Raw genomic sequence first — 24,126 nt, forward strand, 5'->3', positions numbered from 1 at the left:
AGAGTCGGGGGCCCGCTGGATCAGTCCCAAAGCTGCACTGGAGGACACAGGTAATTCTGCCATAATGTACCAATATGCTATGCATACTAGTACATTATGGCATGACTCACCTATTGGGGGGGGGGGGGGGGGGGGGCTAAAGAAAAAAAATTTTATAGCAGACATCACTTCCGCTTTATTGGACTTTTAATTTACAAATTCCCAATCCATTAAATGCTTTTTATTCAGTGTCTACCCTCCCTCCTTGGATGGATTGGTGGTATCACACCTAAAGGACAAGTGCACTTTAAAGTGTACCTATCAGGCAGCAAGAAGCCCAGAATGGATTCCGGGGCTGGAACTACTTGCTTCCATCTTTACCCAAACTGGCATTAGAAACACCAATCTGAGGCAGCTGTGTTAACACTTCGATTCTTTTAAAAACAGATAAAAGTTTTTATAAAATCCATCAAGGATCTTTAAGCCATTTCTATAAAAGAATTGCGTCTAAAAGGGTGGCTTTGCTGCATTGTAGGGTCTCTTCCTGGAGCTCCAGTATAGCGCCCCCCTCCCCATTTATGTGCACACTCCAGCAACTACACCTGTACACAGGAAGCACCGACTGATGTGCGACTCCACTGATTGGCTCCACCCTCCCTACCTGGGGAGGCAGCTGCAGCAACAGTCATCTTTTAACCACTTCCCACCAGTGTCCCATTAAAAAGTTCTGAATGCCAGGGGGGCAGAAAAGATAGATCATTTGGCCACTGTGATTGGCTATCAGAGTGGTCACATGATCGGGAGCTGCCCCTGATGGCTACCGGTGGTTATTGAGGAAAGAGCAGTCTGACAGCTCGGTCTCTACTCTGGGAGTATGCTCTCAGCACAGAATCATGGCCTCCCATTGAAGCATATGTGAATGGTAAAGCCCACCCTTTTGCCCCATGGGGGTGGTAACAGGTTTTTAGAAGGAAAAAAAAAACAAACACTCTTAAAATGGATGTAGAGGGGGGAAGATGAAAGAATAGCGGTGGATTTAATACAACTTTAACTTATAACTGGATGTACCATCGCCTTCAGCAACGCACAGATCCAATGTATGTACAAGAGGAACATTTATTACAAACAAGACTTCAGACACTATAAAACCAGATTCAACTTCCTCTCTCTGTCTCAACAACAACATCAAACCAACACGAGGAAATTCCCCTTTAGCAGCAAATAAACCTCTAAAAACAGGAAAAGTGCAAACCATGTCATTCTGCAATAACTTCTCACTCCAGTAATAAAAAATATACAAACTTCAAAACTCTAAAAACTCTCTAACTCAGGAAGTTGTAGACCAGGAAGTCAGGAACTTTGCAGTAGGTGCTGGCGAAGAGTTTGCCATCTGGCGTTGGATCTGAGAAGGCGATTTCCTCTGTTGTCAGGTGAGAGCCATAATTGAAGGAGCTCCTGAAATGGAACAAGATGGAATGAACCACAAGCTTAAAAGTATAACTAAAGGCAAAAATTGGATTTTTGTCTTACCGTAAAATCCTTTTCTCTGATGTTCATTGACGGACAAAGCTCCAGAATCTTGACCATTGAGTTATGCTGCCCCCTACAGGAGTAGGATACTAGGCAGGAAAATAACTTTACCATGCCTAGGCGGCAGTCCCAGGGGATACACTCCCACTTCCTGCTATAGGCACTCAGTTTTGTTGCAAGCAGTGTTAGAAGAAATATAACCCAACTCATGAGAGGGGGTGGGTGCTGTGCCCGACAATGAACATAAGAGGAAAGGATTTTATGGTAAGACAAAAATCCAAGTTTCTCTTTCCTTCATTGAAAGGCACAGCTCCAGAATCTTCTTGACCAATGGGACATCCCAAAGCAGTGTCACACATGAGGGGTGGGAATAACATCCCAAAAGGCTAAACCTAGCCAACCAGGTAACAAAGAGCTCAACCAAGAACAAATGGAGCTCACCTGAAAAATACACCCTCAAAGAGGACTAGACCTCTCAAACAGCAGCCAGAAAAACTTTGCGGCCAAAAGCAGCATCCGCAGATGCCAACACATCCACTTTGTAAAATTTTGTGAAAGTGTACAGACGACCAGGAGGCCGCCTTGCAAACCTGCATCACTGAAGCCTGATGACAAAAAGGACCAAGAGGCACTAAGCGCCCTCGTAGAATGAGTCTTAACAGGGAGAGGAGGATTCTGACCCTTAAGGGAATAGGCCTGCACCACCGTCTGCCTGATCCATCTGGAAATGGTCGCAGCAGACACAGCCAGCCTTTTACAAGGTCCATCCGTAAGGACAAATAGTGAGTCCATATTCCGAAAGGACTCAGTCGCCACCAGAGATACACCCCGATTGCCCGAACCACATCCAAGCACTGTAGGGCAATCTCCTTAGGGTGCTAAAGCTTAGGACACAAGGCAGGCAAAACAATGCCTTAATTTAAATGGAAACCAGAAACGAACTTAGGAAGGAACGACGAACAGGGAAGAAGCACCACTTTGTCTCTGTGGACCACCATATAAGGTGAATGACAAAACAACGCATCAAACTTTGATACCCTGCGTGCGGAATGGCCACCAAGAAAGCCACCTTCTGTGTCAAAGTGAGCAGAAGAATCACACAAATATTTTTAAAAGACGGTTTCTGAAGAACCGACAGCACCAAATAGACATCCCACGGAGACCTCGCCGGGGGAGCCAAGTGGCAGACCCCCTGAAAAAAAAAGTATGAACCATTGAAAGAAAAATCACCAAGGCCAAAACTTGGCCCTTGATGGTTCCAATGGCCAAGCGCTGATCTACACCTTGTTGGAGGAACAATCCGTGTGCCCCAAGGCGCCTCCCCACCCGGACAGGCAGGCATCCGTAGTGACCACCGTCCAGTACAGGAGAAAAGATTTTCCCTGTCGGAGAGCCAGAGAACGAAGCCACCATATCAGGGATCCTCGCGAGCCACGGCTCAACAGGATCACATTGTCTAAAGACTGGATTCTTGGTTCCATTTTGCAAGAATCTCCCTTTGCAGAGGTCTGGAATGGAACTGTGCAAACGGAACCGACTCGAAAGTGGAGACCATCAGACCTAGCACTTGCATACAAAGTCCTGAGAGAAGACCGCCTGTTGGACAACAGGAGCCGAATCGCATCCTGAAACTTCTGGACTTTTCCCCCCCGGACTAAACATTTGGGCCGAGTCCAGGGTCAAGTCCAGGCAGTCCAGCTTGGTGAACGGAACCAGAGCAGATTTTTGGAAATTCAGTTTCCATCAGAAGTCTTGCAAAGTTTGCACCATAATGTCCAGATTGGCTTTTAAGGCAGTTGGAGACTTTGCAGAAGGAGATCGTCCAGGTACCCCAATACTGCAATCCCCCGCTGCCGCAGCAATGCTTACACCGGGGCCGACACTTTTGTGAACACCCGAGGAGCTGAGGCGAGGCCAAAGGGTAACACCACAAATTGAGAATGCTCCTCGCCCACGGCAAAGCGAAGAAAATGCTGAAGTCTGACATACTGGAATATGAAGGTAAGCGTCCTTGATATTGATAGAGGCCAGAAGATCCCCTTGATGAAGGGTTGCCACAACCGTGCAAATGGACTCCATCCAGAATTTTTGTTCCCGCACAAAGAGGTTCAAAGCCCTGGAGTCCAGGAATGGACGAACTTTCCCCTCCTTCCTGGGAACAGTAAATAGGTTTGAGTAAAACCCCTGAAAGCGTTCAGAATCAGGAGCCAGTACAATGACCCCTTGTAGAATTAAATCTTGCACCACCCAGAGGAGACCTTGCAGGGAAAAACCTTGCTGGGGGCGAAGACAAACTCGATCTTATACCTGGACCGAATCAGCTCGTGGGTCCATCTGTCTTGAATCAAGGAGGTCTACGGATCTGGAAGACGTCTCCCCACCACAGTTACGAGTAAGGGCACCCTTTCAGGCAGAGGAGGGCTTGTCTGCCGGCCTGAAGGGACCCGCTCTCTGCGTAACAGACCAAGGCCTCTAGGAAACCTCCCAAGGGGGTTCGAATGGATTTTGATTCCTTGTTCTGAGATTCTGAGGAACTAAATGGGTGCTTGGGAACCGAGAAGAAAAAACCCAATTTTGCGAGGAGACTCCTTGCTCCTGGTGGTGCTAGCCTGTGGGAGAAGAGTGCTCTTTCCCCTGTAAGACCCCTAATGATTTCATCCATGGAAGCTCCGAACAGGCAATCTCCTACAAAGGGGAGATCAGACAGGACCTTCTTGGAAGCCTGGTCCGCAGACCAGTGTTTGAGCCAAATCATGCGCCTCAGGGTCACTGCTGTTACATATACCCTGCAGACTGAGGGAGCCGCATCTAGAGAGGCATCACAGATTAACTGCAACCAATGGACCAACTGGTCCGCCAGCTCCATGAGGTTAGAGGGGACCTGTTTCCCCTCCGAATCCTGGCACAAAAGCTTTGCCAATTCTGTTAAGGTCTTGGAGACCAAAGTTATGGTAAACACCGGTCTAAGAATGGAACCGGCCATGGTAAAAGATGTCGAACCAGAGTCAGCTCTCTTGTCAAAAGGGTCTTTAAAAGATGGAGAATCCTCCACCGGGAGAAGGGTGGCTTTATTTAACCTGGAAACCTGAGAGTCCACCACAGGTGGGACTGTCAGCTACTTTTAAACAGGGACTCTTCAAAAGGATACCTTCTGGCAAAATGCTTTGGTTCCCAGACAGTGCGCTTAAGTGAACCCCACTGACTCGTGACAATTTTGTCAAAATAGGCAGGAAAGGGAAACACATTTGTCGCCTTAGAGCAGTGGTCCTCAACCCTGGCCTACAGGGCCCACTAACAGGCCAGATTTTAGGTATTACCTTGGGGAGATGCAGACTAGAGTACTGCAGTCACTGAGTAGCAAATGATATCACCTGGGATGTATTTCAGTTATCTTGCAAATCTGGCCTGTTAGTGGGCCCTGTAGGCCAGGGTTGAGGACCACTGCCTTAGAGGATCTGCGGGAACCGAAACATACTGACAACGCCGACGCAGCAGCTGCGTCCTCCAGTTTTAAAGTTTCCCGCACTGCTACAATCAGTGCATCCAGTAGCGCATTTTCGTGCACGGCCGCAGTGGAAGAGGAATCAGGGTGCGTGAACGCAGACCGAGTAGGGAGACTCACGTTTGCGGCGGCCATATCAACCTTCAGAATCTGAATTGACAGAGGATGCAGGTGAAGGTGGGGGGTGCTTTTTATCCGTCCTGTTTTCAATGCTAATGCTGGTAATTTGGACCTAAAGTTAATTAACACTTTTCCCACCAGTCCTAATACTGGAGGCATGTGATTGGCCGTTACAGTGATCAGGAGACCTACTGGCTCCCGATTGTCATGGTGTCGTTGATGACAGCATGCTCCCAGCACAAAAAAGAAACGCAACTATGTGGCAGCACGGAATAAATGCCACCGCCATCCTGCCACATACATGCCCACTGCAATAAGAAATGGATTAACGTGATTCTAAAAAGGCAGGTTTTTCTGACCTTAATGCATTAGGATAAAAAAAAAAAAAAAAGAAACCCTACATGCAGCCCCCCCCCCCCCCCCCCCCTGTGATGTGCATGAGAGCAGAGCACGCCCCTCTCTCTCCTCATTAGACAGAGGCAGAAGTGGCATTGGTTCCTGCTGATGTCATCGCAGCCAGTAAGCTGGCTCAGGAGCGAACGCACATGAGTGTTCCCATAGCCAGTTGCTTGCTTGGGGTGGCAAGTGGTACCCCAGAGGAACCAGTGGGTGCCTGGAAAAGAGAAGGATCAGGGCTAGCATTACACAGAGTAGGGAAGCATGACAAGATTTCAGCATGGTATTGGCTTTCTAGTTACTGGAAACCAAAAAAAAAGAAAGCAATTTCTTTGATGGCATTACAGGGATAAGTGGTCATCAATGAATCTGACTGACAGATGTAACCTGTTGTCTTTAGGCAAAAAATGCGGATACTTCAATCCTTCTATGCTCTTATATAAGGCCTCACCTCATTGTATCCACTAGGCGGCTGGCAATGGCCTTTCTGCGCATCAGTGCAAAGACCCAGATTCTGCTGATCCCACAGATGGCTGGCTCTGGGTCAGAAGAACATCGCCAAGCTCTGTGTCGCTCCAAAGCATCCTCATGGGGAGACTTCACCTCTGGGACTGGCTCGGGCAGGACTCGAAATGCCTGGAGTGAAAAAAAAAAAAAAAAAAGTAGAAGTAGGCAATTCAATGAAGGTTGGCAATGACCATTTTGATTTACAGGATGATAAAAACACTTTCAGGCTCCAACCTCCCCCTTATTTAAAGTCAAACATTATTAATATTAAATTATAAGTCTTATTTATTTCATATAAATTTTAAAAACAACAGTGTAGCCTAGTAAATAAAGTTTTTATAAGCCACCGTTCAGACCCATAGCATTCTTGCATTTTATTTTTCTGGCATACATTAAGGGACACAGAAGTGTAAACTTTCAAACTAAAACTAAAACTACGGTACTACGTTGTCAGTGCCACCCTACCAGCGATTGCTCGCCTGTGCCGCTCCTCCAACGCTTAGTCGCCCCTCCAACACTTGGCCGCCCTTCCAACACTTGCGTCGTCCTTCCAACGCTTGGTCACTCGTGCCGCCATTCCAACGCTTGGTCGCCCATGCCGCCCCTCCAAATGGCTGCCTGTGCCACCCTTCCCATGCTTGGTCGCCCGTGCCGCCCTGCAACGATTGGCCTCCTGTGCCGCCCTTTCAACGCTTAGTCGCTCGTGCCGCCCTTCCAACGCTTGGTCGCCCATGTCGCCCCGCAGATTGGCCGCCTGTGCCACCCTGCAACGACTGCCAGCCTGTGCCGTCCTTCCAACGCTTGGTCGCCCGTGCCACCCTTCCAAAGCTTGGTCGCCCAGCAGATTGGCTGCCTGTGCCACCCTGCAACGACTGCCAGCCTGTGCCGTCCTTCCAACGCTTGGTCGCCCATGTCGCCCCGCAGATTGGCCGCCTGTGCCACCCTGCAACGACTGCCAGCCTGTGCCGTCCTTCCAACGCTTGGTCGCCCGTGCCGCCCTTCCAAAGCTTGGTCGCCCATGTCGCCCTGCAGATTGGCCGCCTGTGCCACCCTGCAACGACTGCCAGCCTGTGCCGTCCTTTCAACGCTTGGTCGCCCGTGCCACCCTTCCAACGATCGGTTGCCTCTCCAACGCTTAGTCGCATTTCCAACGCTTGGTCGCTTGTGCCGCCCTTCCAACATTTAGTCGCCCATGCCGCCCCTCCGATGCTTGGTTGCCTGCGCTGCCTCTCCAATCCTTTGTTCAGTTACTTTATAGACGTTTTCAAGACGTTTTCAATAAAAAAGGATTAAATAAGAAATCTGCCTCTTCCACAGCCTTTTAACATCCAGGGTTTCTAGCTATAACAGAAAGGATAAACTCCCAAACCCAAAGTCTTGGCCTTGACTGACCCAGGAAGCCAGTTCATCATGCACTAAATTCTAGTTCTATAGCGCTGTTCATGGTGAGGGAGAAGTAATTCGTACTTCAAAGTCCACACCCACCTGTTTGATTGGCTCTGCGATCAGGCATCCAACAATCTTCCTGTCATTAGACACATACAGATAGGTCTTGGTTTTGCTTGGGAAAATTAGATTTGTCTGCTGAAAACCGAGCTCAGAGTCCACCAGCTCCCGCACTTCCTCCGCCTGGTCAGAAGATAAATATAGAGAGAAAGCATGAGCATTAAAGCCGACATTTACAGTGATTGTAAAGGCACTATTTTTTTTCAAATTATACTGAGGCACAGAGCAGATCCAACCCCCTCTTAAGTCCCCCGCTGGCTCTCTGTGCCCCTCCCTTCTGCTAAGTGCCCTCATGACTATTTTGTACCCTATGCAAGACTAACCCCCCCCCCCCCCTCCAATGCCGCCCACCATGGTGAGCAGACTCACTGGGACAGGATCATTTCACCTACATCCTGAGACCTGATGGTGCCTGCCTCCCCAGCTGTCCTCATGCCACCTTGTCTGGCTCCCCAGTGTCCCCTACCACTGCCGTGCTCCACCTCCCTAGCTGTGCCCATGTCCCCTCCCCAGCTGTCCTCGTGCCACCTCGTCTGGCTCCCCAGTGACCCCTCACCACTGACGTGCTCCACCTCCCCAGCTTTACCCATGTCCCCTCCCCACTGTCATCCTCCACCTCCCCCAGCTGTCACCTTTCTCACAGACGGAGCTACTGCTGACCTACGCAGAAGCCGTTAGGGATGTCTCCCACGGATACTGTATTCTCTGGCGCCCCAGCCCTGTGTAGGGTGCCATTCTTCAGCCCCTCATGTTCCCTGGCCAGGCTAGTGGGGGGAAGTCAGCGGCCGTCGCTGCGCCCCCTAGGCAGCAGTGCACCTAGCAGGAGCGCCGGCCCTGGCCGTTTGCTATGGGGGCACTTATGAGGGCTTGCTCCTGAGCCGGTCATTGATACAGTGCAGCTTGGACTTGCCCACTGGCTGTGATAGACAGCAGGAGGAGCCAATGGTTCCTGCTGCTGCCTCTGTTCAATAAGGAAGGAGAGAGCCACTGCATTCAGCCACACCACCTGAGATCGGGCTCAGGAAAGTAAAAAAAAAAAAAAAAAAAAAAAAAAAAAAAAAAAGACGGGGGGCTGCATGCAGGTTTTTTTTTTCACCTTAAAGCAGAGAATGCATTAACCTCTTGCCAACCGCCCCATGTACATTTACTGCGGGGTGGTGGCTCCTAAGGGCAGAATCACGTACCTGTACGTCTTCTGCTATTACCTGGTTTGGGGCACACATGTCCTACACAAACATGTAAGCCATTCTGTTAGTAGGGAAGACAGATCCTGTGTTTCAGCCAAGCAGGAACACGGATCTCTGTCTTCCTACAGTTAAAGCACCTCCCCCACAGTTAGCAAGCATCTGTATTTTTATTTCAAAAAGATGTAGCAGAACACATATTGGCCTAAATTGATGAAGAAATTCGATTTTTTAACTGGGTATGTTTTATAGCAGAAAGTAAAAATTTTATATTTTTTTCAAAATGGTCGATCTCATGTTTTTAGCACGAAACCCCCCCCCCCCCCCCCCCGCGCAGAAGTGTATCGCAAAAAATGGTGTAGGTCATGAAGAGGGGGTAATCCTTCTGGAGCTGAAGTGGTTAAAGTAAAACACCTTTTGCCTTTAGAATCACTTTCCATCATGTTTTGCTCCCAATTCCTTCCTCCTCAACATGCTAATGAAAATGTTTAAATAAAACCGGTTTCATCATCATTACATACCTTATTTTAGACCCAGTGATATTATTGGGTCTCTGTGCTTCTCTTTACAATACAGGCAGATCTGGGCTGGTGGGAGGGGCCAGCAGGGTGCTGTACATTGCTTCCTGCATACATCACAGCACACTTCCTCAGCAATCCTCTCAAGAGCCCTCAGTCCTGATGCAAGCCGTGGGAGGAGTTATGCAAATATTAACTACTTACTAAACAGAATCTGTATTAACACGTTGCGATTTGCAAGTGGTTTACCGGGGTGTTATGGCTGAAGCCATCATTCATAATCCGGATATTTTTTTTTCAGCCGGTGGCTGGCTCTCATGAAAGCGGTCCAAGCAACTAATTAGCCGTAGGATCGCTTTCAGTAGTAGCAGGGGGGGGGGGAATGTTTCCCCCCCCCCCGCCATTGTTTCTTGGGCATACCGGTTTTACTGGCATGCTCGGGAAACAATCCCATGTTGCAGCCAGCTGATCACAGAGACAGACAAACCAGATCGTCTCTGTTTGCCGCTATGACCTTGGAGGACTGTAACGACTTACAGTCTAGAATGGACACTTTTTTTTTGTTGATCTTTTGCTTTTAAAAAAAGGTAAAAAAGGATAGATTTGGTCTTTTTGACCCCAGATCTCTCCATAAAGAGAGCCAGTCATCCTTATTTATATTATATGGGATGTTTACATTCCTGGTAAAAAGAATAAAAGTGATAAAAAAAAAAAAAAAAAGAAGAAGAAGGACAGTGTAAAAATAATTAAAGGAAAAAAAAAAAAAGAATAAAAGCGCCCTATCCCCCTGTAAGCAGAAGTGAACCCATACGCATGTCACGCCCGCATATGTAAACGATGATCACACCACATGTTAGGTATTGTAGTGAACGTTAGAGTTAGAATAATAATTCTAGTGCTAGACCTCCAACTCTAAACTGTTAGCCTGTATAAAATATTTGCTTATGCAGATTTTTAAGTACTGTAGTTTACCTGGCCTCCGGTGATACACAGATGAAACAAATCCTCCTATATAAGTTGTACCCGTTTATCTGCAGTCTTCTCTTTCTACATCCAAAATGCTGAGCTTTAAGTGCCGGTTCACATTTCTGGTATGCGGGAACGCTGCGAATATACAGCGTGTTCCCACATCGCATCCGCACCCCTGGCACTTCACACTGCCATATGCGATACGCTGGGGGTGTCAATTAAAAGTTAAAGACACCCCCAGATTAGATCGCATATCGCAGTGCGATCTGAAAGTTCGCACAGAATCAGATCGCACTAGTGTGAACCACCATGCGATCCGATTCTGCTGCGGACCCAAAAAAGGGTCCTGTGCGTGTTTTAGTGCGATTGCGGTGCGAATTCAGCCATACAAACTGTATGGCTGAATTTGCACCGCACAGACATGGCATGTAATTTTAGGAGCAGTGTGCTCTGAATTACATTCAATCTCGGTGATCCGGCACGTCAGCTTGTCTGAGTTCAGAATAAAAAAAAAAAAAAGGGGGGGGGGGGGGGCAGAGAGCTGAAGTTGCACTCTGCAGAGCTCAGCGAGGAGAGCTCTGACGGACGGATACAAAGGAAGGGACACACCCCCTTCCACACAGGGACAGAGCTGAGGCTGTCAATCACATGGAAGGTCCCTCCCCTGTCACAATTTCTCTCTTAGTGTCAGGAAAACCTATCAGATGTAACTTATGCAGATAGCAGAGGAAGGAAGCAGCAGACAGAAATTACACTTAGTGCTCTGGATTGGGACAAGCACACATTATAGAGTGATTTGCTTTCTTCATATTCCATGTATGAGGTTTACATTGCCTGCAGTGGTAATGTGGCGATATACAACATCGCCCAGCAAAGTTCACGCTAATGCCTCGTACACGCGTACCGATCGTCGGCCGAACGATCGGCCGTCTTTTGTCCGAGGGCTGTCGTGTCTGTTGAAAAGTGCAAAAGACTGCACACGAATTTTGTCGGCCAACAACAGCCGACTGCAGAAGTGATGTCATGTGATGGTTAACTTTCCCTGTGTTTTTTCTTTTCTGAGCATGCCCAGTCTTGCAAATCTGCTGTCTGTCGGCTGAAATCTGTACTGACTGGCGAACAATCGGCCGTTCTGGTGTCGGCATACAAAAATTTTAATGCTTGCACAACAGATTCTGTTCGGCCGAAAGTGCGCTGTCGGAAGCATCATACTAACAAGCCTACAATCGGTCGATCGGTCGTCGGCCGAATCTTTTCGGCCGACAATCTGCACGTGTGTACGGGGCATAAGAGTCGGTTCACACTGGGGCAACACGACTCCTTACTACTTCGGGGGCGACATGTGCATTAAATTGCACCACGACTTCGGAGCGACTTGCAGGGACTTCACATAATGGAAGTCTATGCAAGTCGCTCCGAGGTCGCCCCGAAGTAGTACAGGACCCTTTTTCTAAGTCGGAGCGACTTGTGTCGCTCCTATTAGAACGGGTCCTGTAGCGGTCAATGGACCGCGAGGGAGCGCGACTTGTCAGGCTGACAAGTCGCCTGACAAGTCGCGCTAGTGTGAACCGACTCTAAACCCAACTTCCAAATTGCATGGATCAGTCTCTTAATAATAAAAAACAGTTTTACCAACAGGTACCATCACAGCACATAAACCATTCCCATCCCCCATTCACCTTTCTGAGAGCGTATTTCGGATCATCCGGGCAAATCATCAGAATTTTTCCATCCCAAAATTCTGCCACAACGCGCTCCTTCTTCCAGCCCTGGAACAGGAAATGTAGAGGACACTTCAATATAAAGCATAAAATCATGTAATCATACAGTAGCTTGTGTGGGAGGTGTTCCAAAGCTGATCCCGCCCATCCAATCATACAGAAGCTTGTGTGGGAGGTGTTCCCAAGCTGATCCCACCCATGTAATCATACAGTAGCTTGTGTGGGAGGTGTTCCAAAGCTGATCCCGCCCATCCAATCATACAGAAGCTTGTGTGGGAGGTGTTCCCAAGCTGATCCCACCCATGTAATCATACAGTAGCTAGTGTGGGAGGTGTTCCCAAGCTGATCCCACCCATGTAATCATACAGTAGCTTGTGTGGGAGGTGTTCCCAAGCTGATCCCACCCATGTAATCATACAGTAGCTTGTGTGGGAGGTGTTCCCAAGCTGATCCCGCCCATCTAATCATTTAGTAGCTAGTGTAAGAGGTGTTCCCAAACTGATCCCACCCATCTAATCATACATTAGCATGTGTGGGAGGTGTTCCCAAGCTGATCCCGCCCATCTAAGCATACAGTAGCTAGTGTGGGAGGGGTTCCCAAGCTGATCCCTGACATTAAAATCATGCAATAGCTTGTGTGGGAGTTGCGGATCCCTGCTATCCAAGCATACAGTAGCTTATGCTGGAGGTGTTCCCAAGCTGATCTCAGACATCCAGCGGCAGGCATTCCTAAGCTGATCCCCAGCACCCAATCACACAGTACATTGCATGGGAGGTGTTCCCTTACCACATAGCGGATGCTCTCCAGTAGCCGTTGGTGATACTGTGCATGTTGAGTCTCGTCCTCCAGGCTGGCTGCTGAATAGATCATACCGCAGGTGCTGCACACCACAGGACCAAAATGCTTCTGCCCGGCGTCCTAATCACAGACAACAAACAGCGTTGGTAAATATATAGTGTATGTACGGCCCAAAATATTTATCTTCGATATTGTACAGAAGGGTTAAATTGCCTGTCCATTTCACTTTTGCAGTCTGTTAGGGAGATTCGCCTTCCTGCTCCAGAGACGAGACAGGAACTAGGAGAAAATCATTGGGTAAGCTACAGGGTAGATGAATGTATGTAGTGGAATAAGATGTACTGAGCTCCAATTCCCATCTCTGCCTAGAGTTGGATTTAGAAAAGGAAGCCGTTCTATTCAACAACGGCTTATCGGGAAGGAAAGAGTAAACATGCGGATCAATCTCCAAGTATAAGGGCAGAGGGTGTTTACAGAGAAAGTGGCGGCTCACATCTTTTATCCACTTCAAGACCGGCCCTTTTTTATGACATTTGTTGCTTACAAGTTAAACTCAGTTTTTTTTGTTAGCAGATTACTTGAAATACACACACACACACACACACACACACACACACACACACACACACACACACACATACTAGGGCTGCCACGACGCGTTGACGTAGTCGACTACAAATAAATCGACGTGCGTGAAAGGCGTCGACGCGTCATGCGTGACGTCACACGCCCCCTGGCCGGCCGCAGCGCCGCTTGAAGTATTGCCAGCCGGGTGAAATCAGTGCGCAGCAGCAGAACACCGGGCCCGGGGAGGAGGAGATGCCGCTGTACGAGGGGCTGGGGACGGGGGGGAGAGAAGACCGCGGGGGTCATAGACCTGGGAGAGGCATTTACTAAGTGAGTGTCAGGAGTCATATGCTGGGATTGGAATTGGTGTGCATGGGAGACATGGGATCTAATACTGGGGGGACATGGGACCTGTCATTTGAGTCTATTGGACCTGTCAGGGGGGTACATGGGGGTCTGCCAGCTGGGGGGTGTTTGGGATCTATCGTTGGGGATTCATGGAGTCTGCCTGATGGGGGTGTAAAGGATCTATAATTTGGGGTTTATGGGGTCTGCCAGCTGGGGGTGTATGGGATCTGTCATTGGGGTTCATGGGATCTGCCAGCTGGGGGTGTATAGGATCTGTTATTGGGGTTCATGGGGTCTGCCAGCTGTACTAGGTGGGAGGGCTTACTGAGGGGTCTGTACTGGGAGGGGGGCTTACTAAGTGGTCTGTACTGTACAGACCACTTAGCAAGCCCCCCTCCCAGTACAAACCCCTCAGTAAGCCCTCCCACCTAGTAAGCCCCCCCCTCCCACCTAGTACAGACAGGTACTCTTGTAGAGGGATCTGGGGGTCTAAAAGACCCCAAAACCCCTCCTCTGCACTTTATATGCATTCAGATAAAAGCCTTCTAAATGTAGAAGCCTCCCCAGCTTCCCTAATACTTACCTGTACCCCCCTCTCTGTCTTGGCTGCTCCGGGACTCTCCCTCCTGATTGGCTGAGATTGAGATACAGCCACGGCGCCATTGGCTCCTGCGGCTGTCAAAGTGAGTGAGCCATTCAGGAAAGAGGGGGTGGGGCTGAACAGCAGCTCTGGCTCGGGTGCCCCTATAGCAAGCTGCTTGCTGTGGGGGCACTCGATAGGAGGGAGGAGCCAGGAGCAGGAACTAGGGACCAGAGAACAGGAGGATCCCGGCTTCTCTGTGCAAAACCAACTGCATAGAAGAGGGAAGTATAACCTTTTTTTTTTAAGCAAGACTTTACAATCCCTTTAACTTACAATAATCAGCTGGTCCCCATGTGCCTTGTTGGAGTCTCTCTTCTTGCAGGGTTTTGGGATTTTGTTTAAAAGTGCTGGTGTGCCTACAGGGGTGCTGGCACAAACCGGGGATGCCATCTCTGCCCGCAGGTCAAACGGCCTGTAAAATTAAAAAAAAATGAATACATAATAAAACCACTGCTGGTAAGTTTGTTAGTACTACAAAAGGTTTGTAACAACGTTACTACTGACCTTTTCTTTGCTGCAGATGGTGTGCTGAAGATGGGATAAATGGAGGACGCTAAAACAAAAACAATGCAATGATAATCAACCAACATCATGTGCAAAAGTTTTATGTAGGTGTGAATAAATGCGGTAAAGTAAGAATGCCTTTAGAAACATATTTACATTATTTCTATTTCTGAAAGCATTCTTCATTTACAGCGTTTTTTTTTTCCCCCTACACATGCCTAAATCTTTTGTGCAGTACCGTACCTATGTGTAAATTAGGGATGCACCGAAATGAAATTCTTGGCCGAAGCCGAATAATAATGAAATGCTTGGCCGAAGGCCGAACGAATACCGAACGCAGTGTTTCGCATTTTTTCCATTTATTTTGCCAATTTTTAGGGGGCACGCTGATGGGCACATTTTATGTTAGGGGGCACGCTGATGGGCACATTTTATGTTAGGGGGCACGCTGATGGGCACATTTTATGTTAGGGGGCACGCTGATGGGCAAAACAAAACATTTAAATCAGCGTTGCTCTTAACATAAAATATGCCCATTAGCGTGCCCCTTAACATAAAATATGCCCATCAGAGTGCCCCTTAACATAAAATATGCCCATCAGAGTGCCCCTTAACATAAAATATGCTCATCAGCATGTCCCTTAGCATAAAATAAGGGGCACGCTGATGGCCACATTTTATGTCAAGTAAGCACTCTGTTGGGCACATTTTTATTCTTTTTTTTTTTTAAGGGACACTTTATAGGGCACTCTAATGAGCATGGCAAGTGGCAACATATGGCAAAATATGCCAGTCTGCACACTAATGCTTGTGCAGCTACCGTATTCTCCCCCAAATGTGCTCCACATACCTGAACTGCAGCCAGGTCGGAGCCAAAAGCCGCGAACAGGGGGGCGGGGCGTGCACATAGGGTCACGCTCGCTGGACCTAGTGTGAAGGAGCCGCAGTCAGGAGCAGGGGGCGGGACGCGCGCGTGACGTCACACCCCCTACTCGCGGCCGGACAGGAAATCGGCGGCGTGTGAGCAGGGAGCCGCAATGAGGAAGGGGACTGAAGGACTCCTAGGTAGCGGGCTCGCGGTCCGGGCGGAAAAGCATCGCGCGGGCCGCCATTTAGTGACCGCCGCTGACATTGTTCGGCACAAATTTATTCGGCCTTTTTACTTATTCGGCCGAACACCGAAAGTGCTATTTTTTCTATTTTCGGCCGAATAATGTTCGGCCGCCGAACATTCGGTGCATCCCTAGTGTAAATTAATTAGCTATATCAACTACCTTTCTTGTCTGAAGATTTCAGGATGGAGTCATCCATATCAAACATACTGTGAGGCCGATTTTCAGCTTCCTGTAAGAGAAGAACACAGAAATGAGGGTGCACCGCATACAAGTGTCCACAAGATGGCAGCAGCGCTCTAAACACGTGTAAACCGTAAAGTTACTGTATGTGTGATTTGTCAGTAACTGCTTGCTCTCCGCCCGCCTGTAATAGCTTGAAAGGAATACTGCCAATTCTAATCCTTTCCAATGAAAATTAGAAACCCTGTAAGGTTTTTACCGCTATTCAATGCTCTAAAATTCCTCAATTCCTGTCCCAGTGACAAGTAACTAGGCGGAAAATATGTAGCAGGAGCAGACAAACAAAAATGTAGCAGAGATTCTAACTTTCCCCGACTCTACAAAGCAGGGGTAGGCAACCTTAAAGAGGTGGAGATCTACCTCAACAACATGGGGGGGGGGATGAGTCAAAGATCACCAGGCATAGTGTCACCTCCTCACACCCAATTTAAATCTCTAGTTGCTGTACTACTGTGTTGGAATCACATGCATTGCATTTAGAGATATGCCGGTTTTTAGTAATGCGATATATCGCGGTATCGCATACACACGGTATTGTTATTGTGGTCATTTTTGAAATACCGTATTTCTCTGCTCTCCAAGTCTGCCGGGCTGCCCCTGTGTCACCGGACTCCCGGCTCAGCTCTCCTTTACTAGAATGGAGCCGCTACTTCCTGTATAGTCCCGGCTTACAGGCGGAGTGATATCAGATGCACTCCGCCTCTGACAGGAGGAGCCGTACACAGGAAGTAGAGGCTTTGCTCTGTACTGCAGTGATAAAACTAGTAGCATAGCCAGACTCCGCAGACCAGGAAGGAAGACAGCTGAAGATGGATGCGGCCTCCAGTACAGAGGGATGGGGTGCTTTAATGTTTTATTTTACTATACTGCAGCCACATGCTTCCCGGGCTCAGCCATAGACAGGCGGTGCCTACAAGCAAATCTCTGCAAGTATTTACCCGCCACTATTAACGTGTGTGTGTATATATATATATTATATTCTATACACACACACACACACACATACAGTATATATTATACACACACACACACATATATACAATATATATATATATATATATATATATATATATATATATATATATATATATATATATATATATATATATATATATATATATATATATATATACACACACACATATATATAGTATGTATGCATATATATATATATATATATATATATATATACATATATATATATACATATATATACAGACACACAGACACACAGACACACAGACACACAGACACACAGACACACAGACACACAGACACACAGACACACAGACACACAGTTCCTGCACTGGCTTTCTGCGTTTTTATATACGTGGGTCCAGCATTTAAAAATTTAAATTAAAGTGAGGTAGAAATTGAATACTGTGATAATACCGTTTACCGTGGCAAAACCTTAATCAATTAATCGCAGCAATGAAATCTGATAGTCACATGCCTAATTGCACATCAATAATGGGTTTAAAATCGGGTGGTGAGGAGGCAACATATCCCATCCTCGCCACCTGTCAAACACACTCTTTTCAGAGCAGCATCAGTGACTGAATGAGCCCTTAGAGACATTCGGTAACAGCACCATTAGGGCTCGTTCACAGGTCAAATTGGGGGTGGTAAAACCTTGCAGCTGAGTCACCGTTTTAAATCACCCCCAATCCCTACTCCCTTCAGCTGCTAAGGCAGCAGCTAAAAAAGGTGTACACATGATGCAGCAGGAGTTAAAAGCCCCGTTACTTTTGGTGGGTGCTACTGTCTGCCATCTGTGACCCATTCAGGTAAATGGGACCACTCTGCAATCATCCCGGAACTGCATGCTTCTGTGGGGTCCAAGGGGATAAGGCAGGTGGGTGAGAAAGAAACAATGCTGCATGCTTTAACCCCTTGTTTGCTGTACTGCACAATGTTGCAGGGCACTTCCAGAGTGGCCTCATTTACTTAAATGGGTCATGCTAGGCAGGTGCTACACCCACCGACCACGACAGGGCATCAAAGACCCACCAACCACGACAGGGCATCAAAGACCCACCAACCACGACAGGGCATCAAAGACCCACCAACCACGACAGGGCGCCGAAGACCCACCGACCACGACAGGGCGCCAAAGACCCACCGACCACGACAGGGCGCCAAAGACCCACCGACCACGACAGGGCGCCAAAGACCCACCGACCACGACAGGGCGCCAAAGACCCACCGACCACGACAGGGCGCCAAAGACCCACCGACCACGACAGGGCGCCAAAGACCCACCGACCACGACAGGGCGCCAAAGACCCACCGACCACGACAGGGCGCCAAAGACCCACCGACCACGACAGGGCGCCAAAGACCCACCGACCACGACAGGGCGCCAAAGACCCACCGACCACGACAGGGCGTCAAAGACCCACCGACCACGACAGGGCGTCAAAGACCCACCGACCACGACAGGGCGTCAAAGACCCACAGACCACGACAGGGCGTCAAAGACCCACAGACCTAGAGGTGCATCTGCAACTTTCCCATACACCAAAACTCCTGCATTCAGAAAGTGCACCAAACCCGCAGGATATGATAGAATATGATAGAAGTCCATGGCTAAGCGCAGCAAACCAGCAGGCAAACCTCATTGCACATCAGTGTAAAAAACAGCTCTATACTATTATGCCCAGTCTATTGCTTCACACTGACCTAAAGATCTCTTCTTTCCTGCTGCTGGCACCACTCTGGAGACTGCTAGCCGGGATAAGAGGTGGAGCACAAGTGGTATCACTCTGCATGGCACAGGAGACAGCATTACAGAGGCAGCATCGGCTTATGCAGCTCTTGCTCCCTACTACAGCTCCAACTTTACAAGCAGCCCCTCTGCTCCCTACTACAGCTCCGACTTTAGAAGCAGTCCCTCTGCTCCCTACTACAGCTCCAACTTTACAAGCAGTCCCCTCTGCTCCCTACTACAGCTCCAACTTTACAAGCAGTCCCTCTGCTCCCTACTACAGCTCCAACTTTACAAGCAGTCCCTCTGCTCCCTACTACAGCTCCAACTTTACAAGCAGTCCCTCTGCTCCCTACTACAGCTCCAACTTTACAGGCAGCCCCTCTGCATTGCACTCTGATGCTGATGCACAGTATACAGCACTGTGTTCTGAAAGCAGGATGGGGAAGAAAATCAGTTATTCATGGGAAGCTTTGTAATCTATGAATGAATACAAAGCTTCCTCTGATTCACGGAGGAGGCAGAGACCATGAGGTCATCCAACCGCCACAGCCAGAGAGAGCTTTGTATTTTTTCATAGAATACAAAGCTGCCAGTGAATGTCTGAGCAGCGCTCATTCTGGAAGTTGGATATGAAGTCTCAGTGTCACTGCCGAACACAGTGCTGTATACTGCATGGAGCCGAGGCTACATACAGATCATAGAGCGCCCCCAGCAACTGCACCCGTTACTGCAGTAGATAGTTTAACCACTTGAAGACATTTGTTGCTTAGAAGTTAAAATCAGTATTTTTTGCTAGAAAATTACTTAAAACCCCCAAACATTATATATATATTTTTAGCAGAGACCCAAGGAAATAAAATGGCGGTCGGTGCAATATTTTATGTCACACTGTATTTGCGCAGAGGTCTTTCAAACGCAATTTTTGGGGGAAAAAAAAAATACACTTCAATGAATGTTAGAATTAAAAAAAAAAGTAAAGTTAGCCCAATATTTTTCTATAACATGAAAAGATGGTAAACCGAGTAAATAGATACCCAACATGTCATGCTTTAACCACTTGCCGACCACCCCACGCAGATATACTGCAGCAGGGTGGCTCGGCTGCGCAAAATCATAGTTCTAGATTAGACACAGCGGGAGGCAGCCTGCGTGAGGAGCAGCGGCAATCGCCGCCGGCCTCCCGCAATCGTCAGGGAAACTGACAGAAGACCCGCCTGTTTATGTAAACAAAGCAGGCGAGTCTTCTGTAACACAGGCAGAGAGAGGAGTTTTCAGCTAAGCTACAATCCCGATCTCGGTGCCCGTCACAGAGCCCCCCCCCCCCCCCACAGTCAGTAAGCACACAGTTAGGCATACATTAACCCCTTTGATCATCTGCAGTGTTAACCCCTTCCCTGCCAGTGTCATTTATACAGTAACAGTGCATATTATTTAGCACTGACTACTGTATTAATGTCACTGGTCCCCAAAAAGTGTCAAAAATGTCAGTTAGGGGCCCGATCTGTCCACCGCAATGTCGCAGCCGCGCAAAAAAAAAAAAAAATAAAACCACTGATCGCCGCCATTACTAATAAAAAACAAAACGAAAACAAAAAATTCAAAAATCTATCCCGTAGTTTGTAAACACTATAACCTTTGCACAAACCAATTTAAATACACTTTTTGGGATTTTGTTTTACAAAAAAATATGTAGCAAAATACAAAATTGGCCTAAACTGATAAAAAAAAAAAAAATAATTGTTTTACATTTATTTTACTGGGAATGTTTTATAGCAGAAAGTTTTTTTTTTTTCAAAATTGTTGCTCTTTTTTTGTTTATAGCGCAAATTCTAAAAACTGCAGAAGTGATCAAATACCACAAAAAGAAAGCTCTATTTGTGGGGGAACAAAGGACATCAATTTTATTTGGGCACAGCATCGCACGACCACGCAATTTTTCGTTAAAATAACGCAGTGCCGAACCGAAAAAATGGGCCTGGTCATTAAGGGGGGGGTAATGCCTTCTGCACGCTCGTGGAATGCCGACAAACTACAGTACTTAAAATCTCTATAGTCAACGCTTCAGTTACCTGTTTAGAGTTGCAGAAGAGGTCTTGCACTAGAATTTATGCTCCCGCTCTAACGATCGCAGCCATACCTCACAAGTGTGGTTTGAACACTATTTACATTTGTGGGCACGACTTAGCTATGCGTTTGTTTTGATGCGCAAACGCGGAGGAATAGGGGGCTCCAAAAAATAAAAAAAACCCTACCCCCTTTTTTTTCCAATTACACTGGGTAATGTGTTAGAAACAAAAGGATGCCACATTGTTTGATGTAAATGAAAATTAACCTAGAGGACTGAATTCAAAGACACCCTGAAAATCAAAGTGAAAAAATAATGCAGGAGGCTACTCCATTCTGCTGAAATTTCATTGCAACAACTCAAAATGGTACTCAGTAGTTTGGGTGGCCCCCCACGTGCTTGTATGCATGCCTGACTACATTGGGGCATGCTTCTAATGAGAAGACGGATGGTGTCCTGGGGTATTTCCTCCCAGATCTGGACCAGGGCATCACTGAGCACCTGAACAGACTGAGGTGCAACCTAATGGCGTGAGGCGTCGGATGGACCAAAACAGTGTTCCAGAGGTGTTCTGTTGGATTTAGGTCAGGCAAGCCTGGGGGCCAATCAATGGTATCAATTCCTTCATCCTCCACATCTCACTACATGAGGCCGGGCATTGTTGTCCACCAGGAGGAACCCAGGATCCACTGCACCAGTATAGGGTCTGACAATGGGTCCAAGGATTTCATCCCAATACCTAATGGCAGTCAGGGTGCCATTGTCTAGCCTGTAGAGGTCTGTGCATCGCTCCATGGATTTGCCTCCCCAGAAGTCACTGACCCACCACCAAACCGGTCATGCTGAACGATGTTACAGGCATCATAACATTCTCCACGGCTTCTCCAGGCCCTTTCACATCTGTCACATGTGCTCAGGGTGAACCTGCTCTCATCTGTGAAAAGCACAGGGCGCCAGTGGTGGACCTGCCAAATCTGGTGTTCAATGGCAAATGCCAATCAAGCTCTACTGTGCTGTGCAGTGAGCACAGGGCCCCCTAGAGGATGTCGGGCCCTCAGGCCACCCTCATGAATTCTTTTTCTGATAGTTTGGTCAGAGACATTCACACCAGGGATCTGCTGGAGGTAATTTTGTAGGGCTCTGGCAGTGCTCATCCTGTTCCTCCTTACACAAAGGAGCAGATACCAATCCTGCTGATGGGTTACGGCCCTGTCCAGATCTCCTAGAGTAACTGCCTGCCTCCTGGAATCTCCTCCATGCCCTTGAGACTCTGCTGGGAGACACAGCAAACCTTCTGGCAATGGCACGTATTGATCCTGGAGGAGTTAGACTGCCTGTGTCTACAGAATTCAGGTATCGCCTCATGCTGCAAGTAGTGACACTGACCCTAGCCAAATGCAAAAACGAATGAAAAAAAAAACAGTCAGAAAAGATGAGTAGGGGAGAAAAAAAAAAAAAAAAAAAAAAAGTTATCAGTGGCCTCCACCTGTAAAACCATTCCTGTTTTGGGGATCATCTCATTGTTACCCATCATCTAGTGCACCTGTTACACCAAAGCAGTTGAAACTGATTAACAACCCCCTCTACTAAACTGATCAGATCAATATCCCAGGAGATTGACTTGATTTTATACTCCGATTAAAAAGTGTTCCTTTCATTTCTTTTGAGCAGTGGAGATTATATATATATATATATATATATATATATATATATATATATATATATAATGTGTGTGTGTGTGTATATATATATATATATATATATATATATATATACACACATACAGCGGCTTTGAAGTGGATTACCAATCCTAGGGCACTAGAATGTAAATCTCAAAGCGGACTAATAAATAAAACCACTGAAAACCATACCTGTGATTCTGCATCATCCAGTCTAGAAGGTTCGGATGGTTTTGTGAATTTTGGTTTTTGAGGAACCTGAACGGCTCCTCTCTTTGGTTTCCCATCCTTCAGGTCACTCGTTTTGATGATTTCAGCTCTCTTCTTCTCTTCGCTTGACATTCTCTCCAAACCAGCGTGCTTGTTCACCTTCTCACCAGAACTAGGAAGTGGAGCCGTACTCTGAGCGCTGCTCTGCTGTAAGGGTTTTGGCTTGGAGGATGGAGGGAACTTGATGTGAGTGGGGAGTTTGCGTGACGAATGGGGCCGTTTACTGGTAGCGAAGAATGCAGCTCCCATCGTGAGTTTGGGCCTCTGTTTCACTTTTAACCCCAAGATGGCGCTCTTCTGGGGACTGGGGGCATGGCCCTCTGTGGTCACGGGTGAGGGAGTCTTTCCCTCCACCTTCTTTGTTTTGGGGGATGGTACCCCTCGACTAGGAGCCCTCTTTTTCTGACTTAGTGGCTTTTTGGTTTTTGTGAACTTCGATGAAGCTTTCCCCTCGGGACTCTTTATTCTGTTGCTAGCCAAATACGAGGAGACCACACCACCCTTAGACTTGGTTTCCTTGATCAGTTTTCTCTCCAGCGGGCTGACGTACAAAGCACCTTTCTTATAGAAAGACTTGGCTGGCATCACAGCCTTCTGGGCAGAGGTGGGCGACTTCAGTGGTGGAAAGGCATATGCATCATTCTCCATTTCCTCCTCTGCTGGAGGAGAGACCATAAGCTTCCTGGCCACACTGGACTTCACAGGAGAGGCCCTAAAATTCTCCTTCTCCTTGGGGTCTTTGATGGTCATGTAGGCCGGTGTGGGCGAACGTTTCATGATGTTGCTCTTATTGGAGTTCCTAGGTTGAAGGGGAGTTAGGACGACGCTGCAGTCCACTATTAACTTCTTGATAGGGGTCCCAAATGACGACCAATGCCTAATGACAGGAAACAAAAAAACAATAGATTTGTTGGTGAAACAAATAGAACCCCAAAAATATATATAGGCAGCTCACTGTCAATCATGGCATCCTTAGGAGTCCTCTGGGTCATTATCTACATTCCAGTACCGCCCTTAATTTTCCCTAATAAACACCAAGCATTCTTTAATTGGATGGGTGGAGATGCAGAGTCTACAACTCTTCCAATCAGAGAACACCTTTTCATTTAGAAAAATGTAAGCTATTCTATGAATGGCACCTGTGCCAAGCGGGCAACCCCCTGCGTTTACCATGCAGCAGGGCAGCTGCTTTGCACTGGACCCGGAAGACAGCAAAGATCACTGGAGTAGCTGTGACTACTACAATGATTTCCA

At 47.6% G+C, this 24,126-nt stretch overlaps 1 protein-coding gene across 1 annotated transcript in view; it reads right to left on the bottom strand.

Moving 5' to 3' along the window:
• Positions 1 to 1,270: 1,270 nt before the first annotated feature.
• Positions 1,271 to 24,126, bottom strand: part of ESCO2 (establishment of sister chromatid cohesion N-acetyltransferase 2) — a 39,408-nt gene continuing 16,552 nt past the window's right edge. Inside the window, exons 2-10 of the mRNA XM_082248825.1 lie at positions 22,795 to 23,749; positions 16,068 to 16,137; positions 14,794 to 14,842; positions 14,563 to 14,701; positions 12,720 to 12,851; positions 11,891 to 11,980; positions 7,520 to 7,663; positions 5,979 to 6,163; positions 1,271 to 1,434 (exon numbers count right to left, since the gene is read on the bottom strand). Of these exons, the coding sequence (XP_082104951.1) occupies positions 1,302 to 1,434; positions 5,979 to 6,163; positions 7,520 to 7,663; positions 11,891 to 11,980; positions 12,720 to 12,851; positions 14,563 to 14,701; positions 14,794 to 14,842; positions 16,068 to 16,137; positions 22,795 to 23,749 (1,897 nt within the window). The 3' untranslated portion in view covers positions 1,271 to 1,301. The remainder of the gene's footprint in view (positions 1,435 to 5,978; positions 6,164 to 7,519; positions 7,664 to 11,890; positions 11,981 to 12,719; positions 12,852 to 14,562; positions 14,702 to 14,793; positions 14,843 to 16,067; positions 16,138 to 22,794; positions 23,750 to 24,126) is intronic.

This window comes from Pelophylax lessonae (assembly GCF_965119305.1).
Source record: "Pelophylax lessonae genome assembly, chromosome: 3".
Classification (NCBI taxonomy): domain Eukaryota; kingdom Metazoa; phylum Chordata; class Amphibia; order Anura; family Ranidae; genus Pelophylax; species Pelophylax lessonae.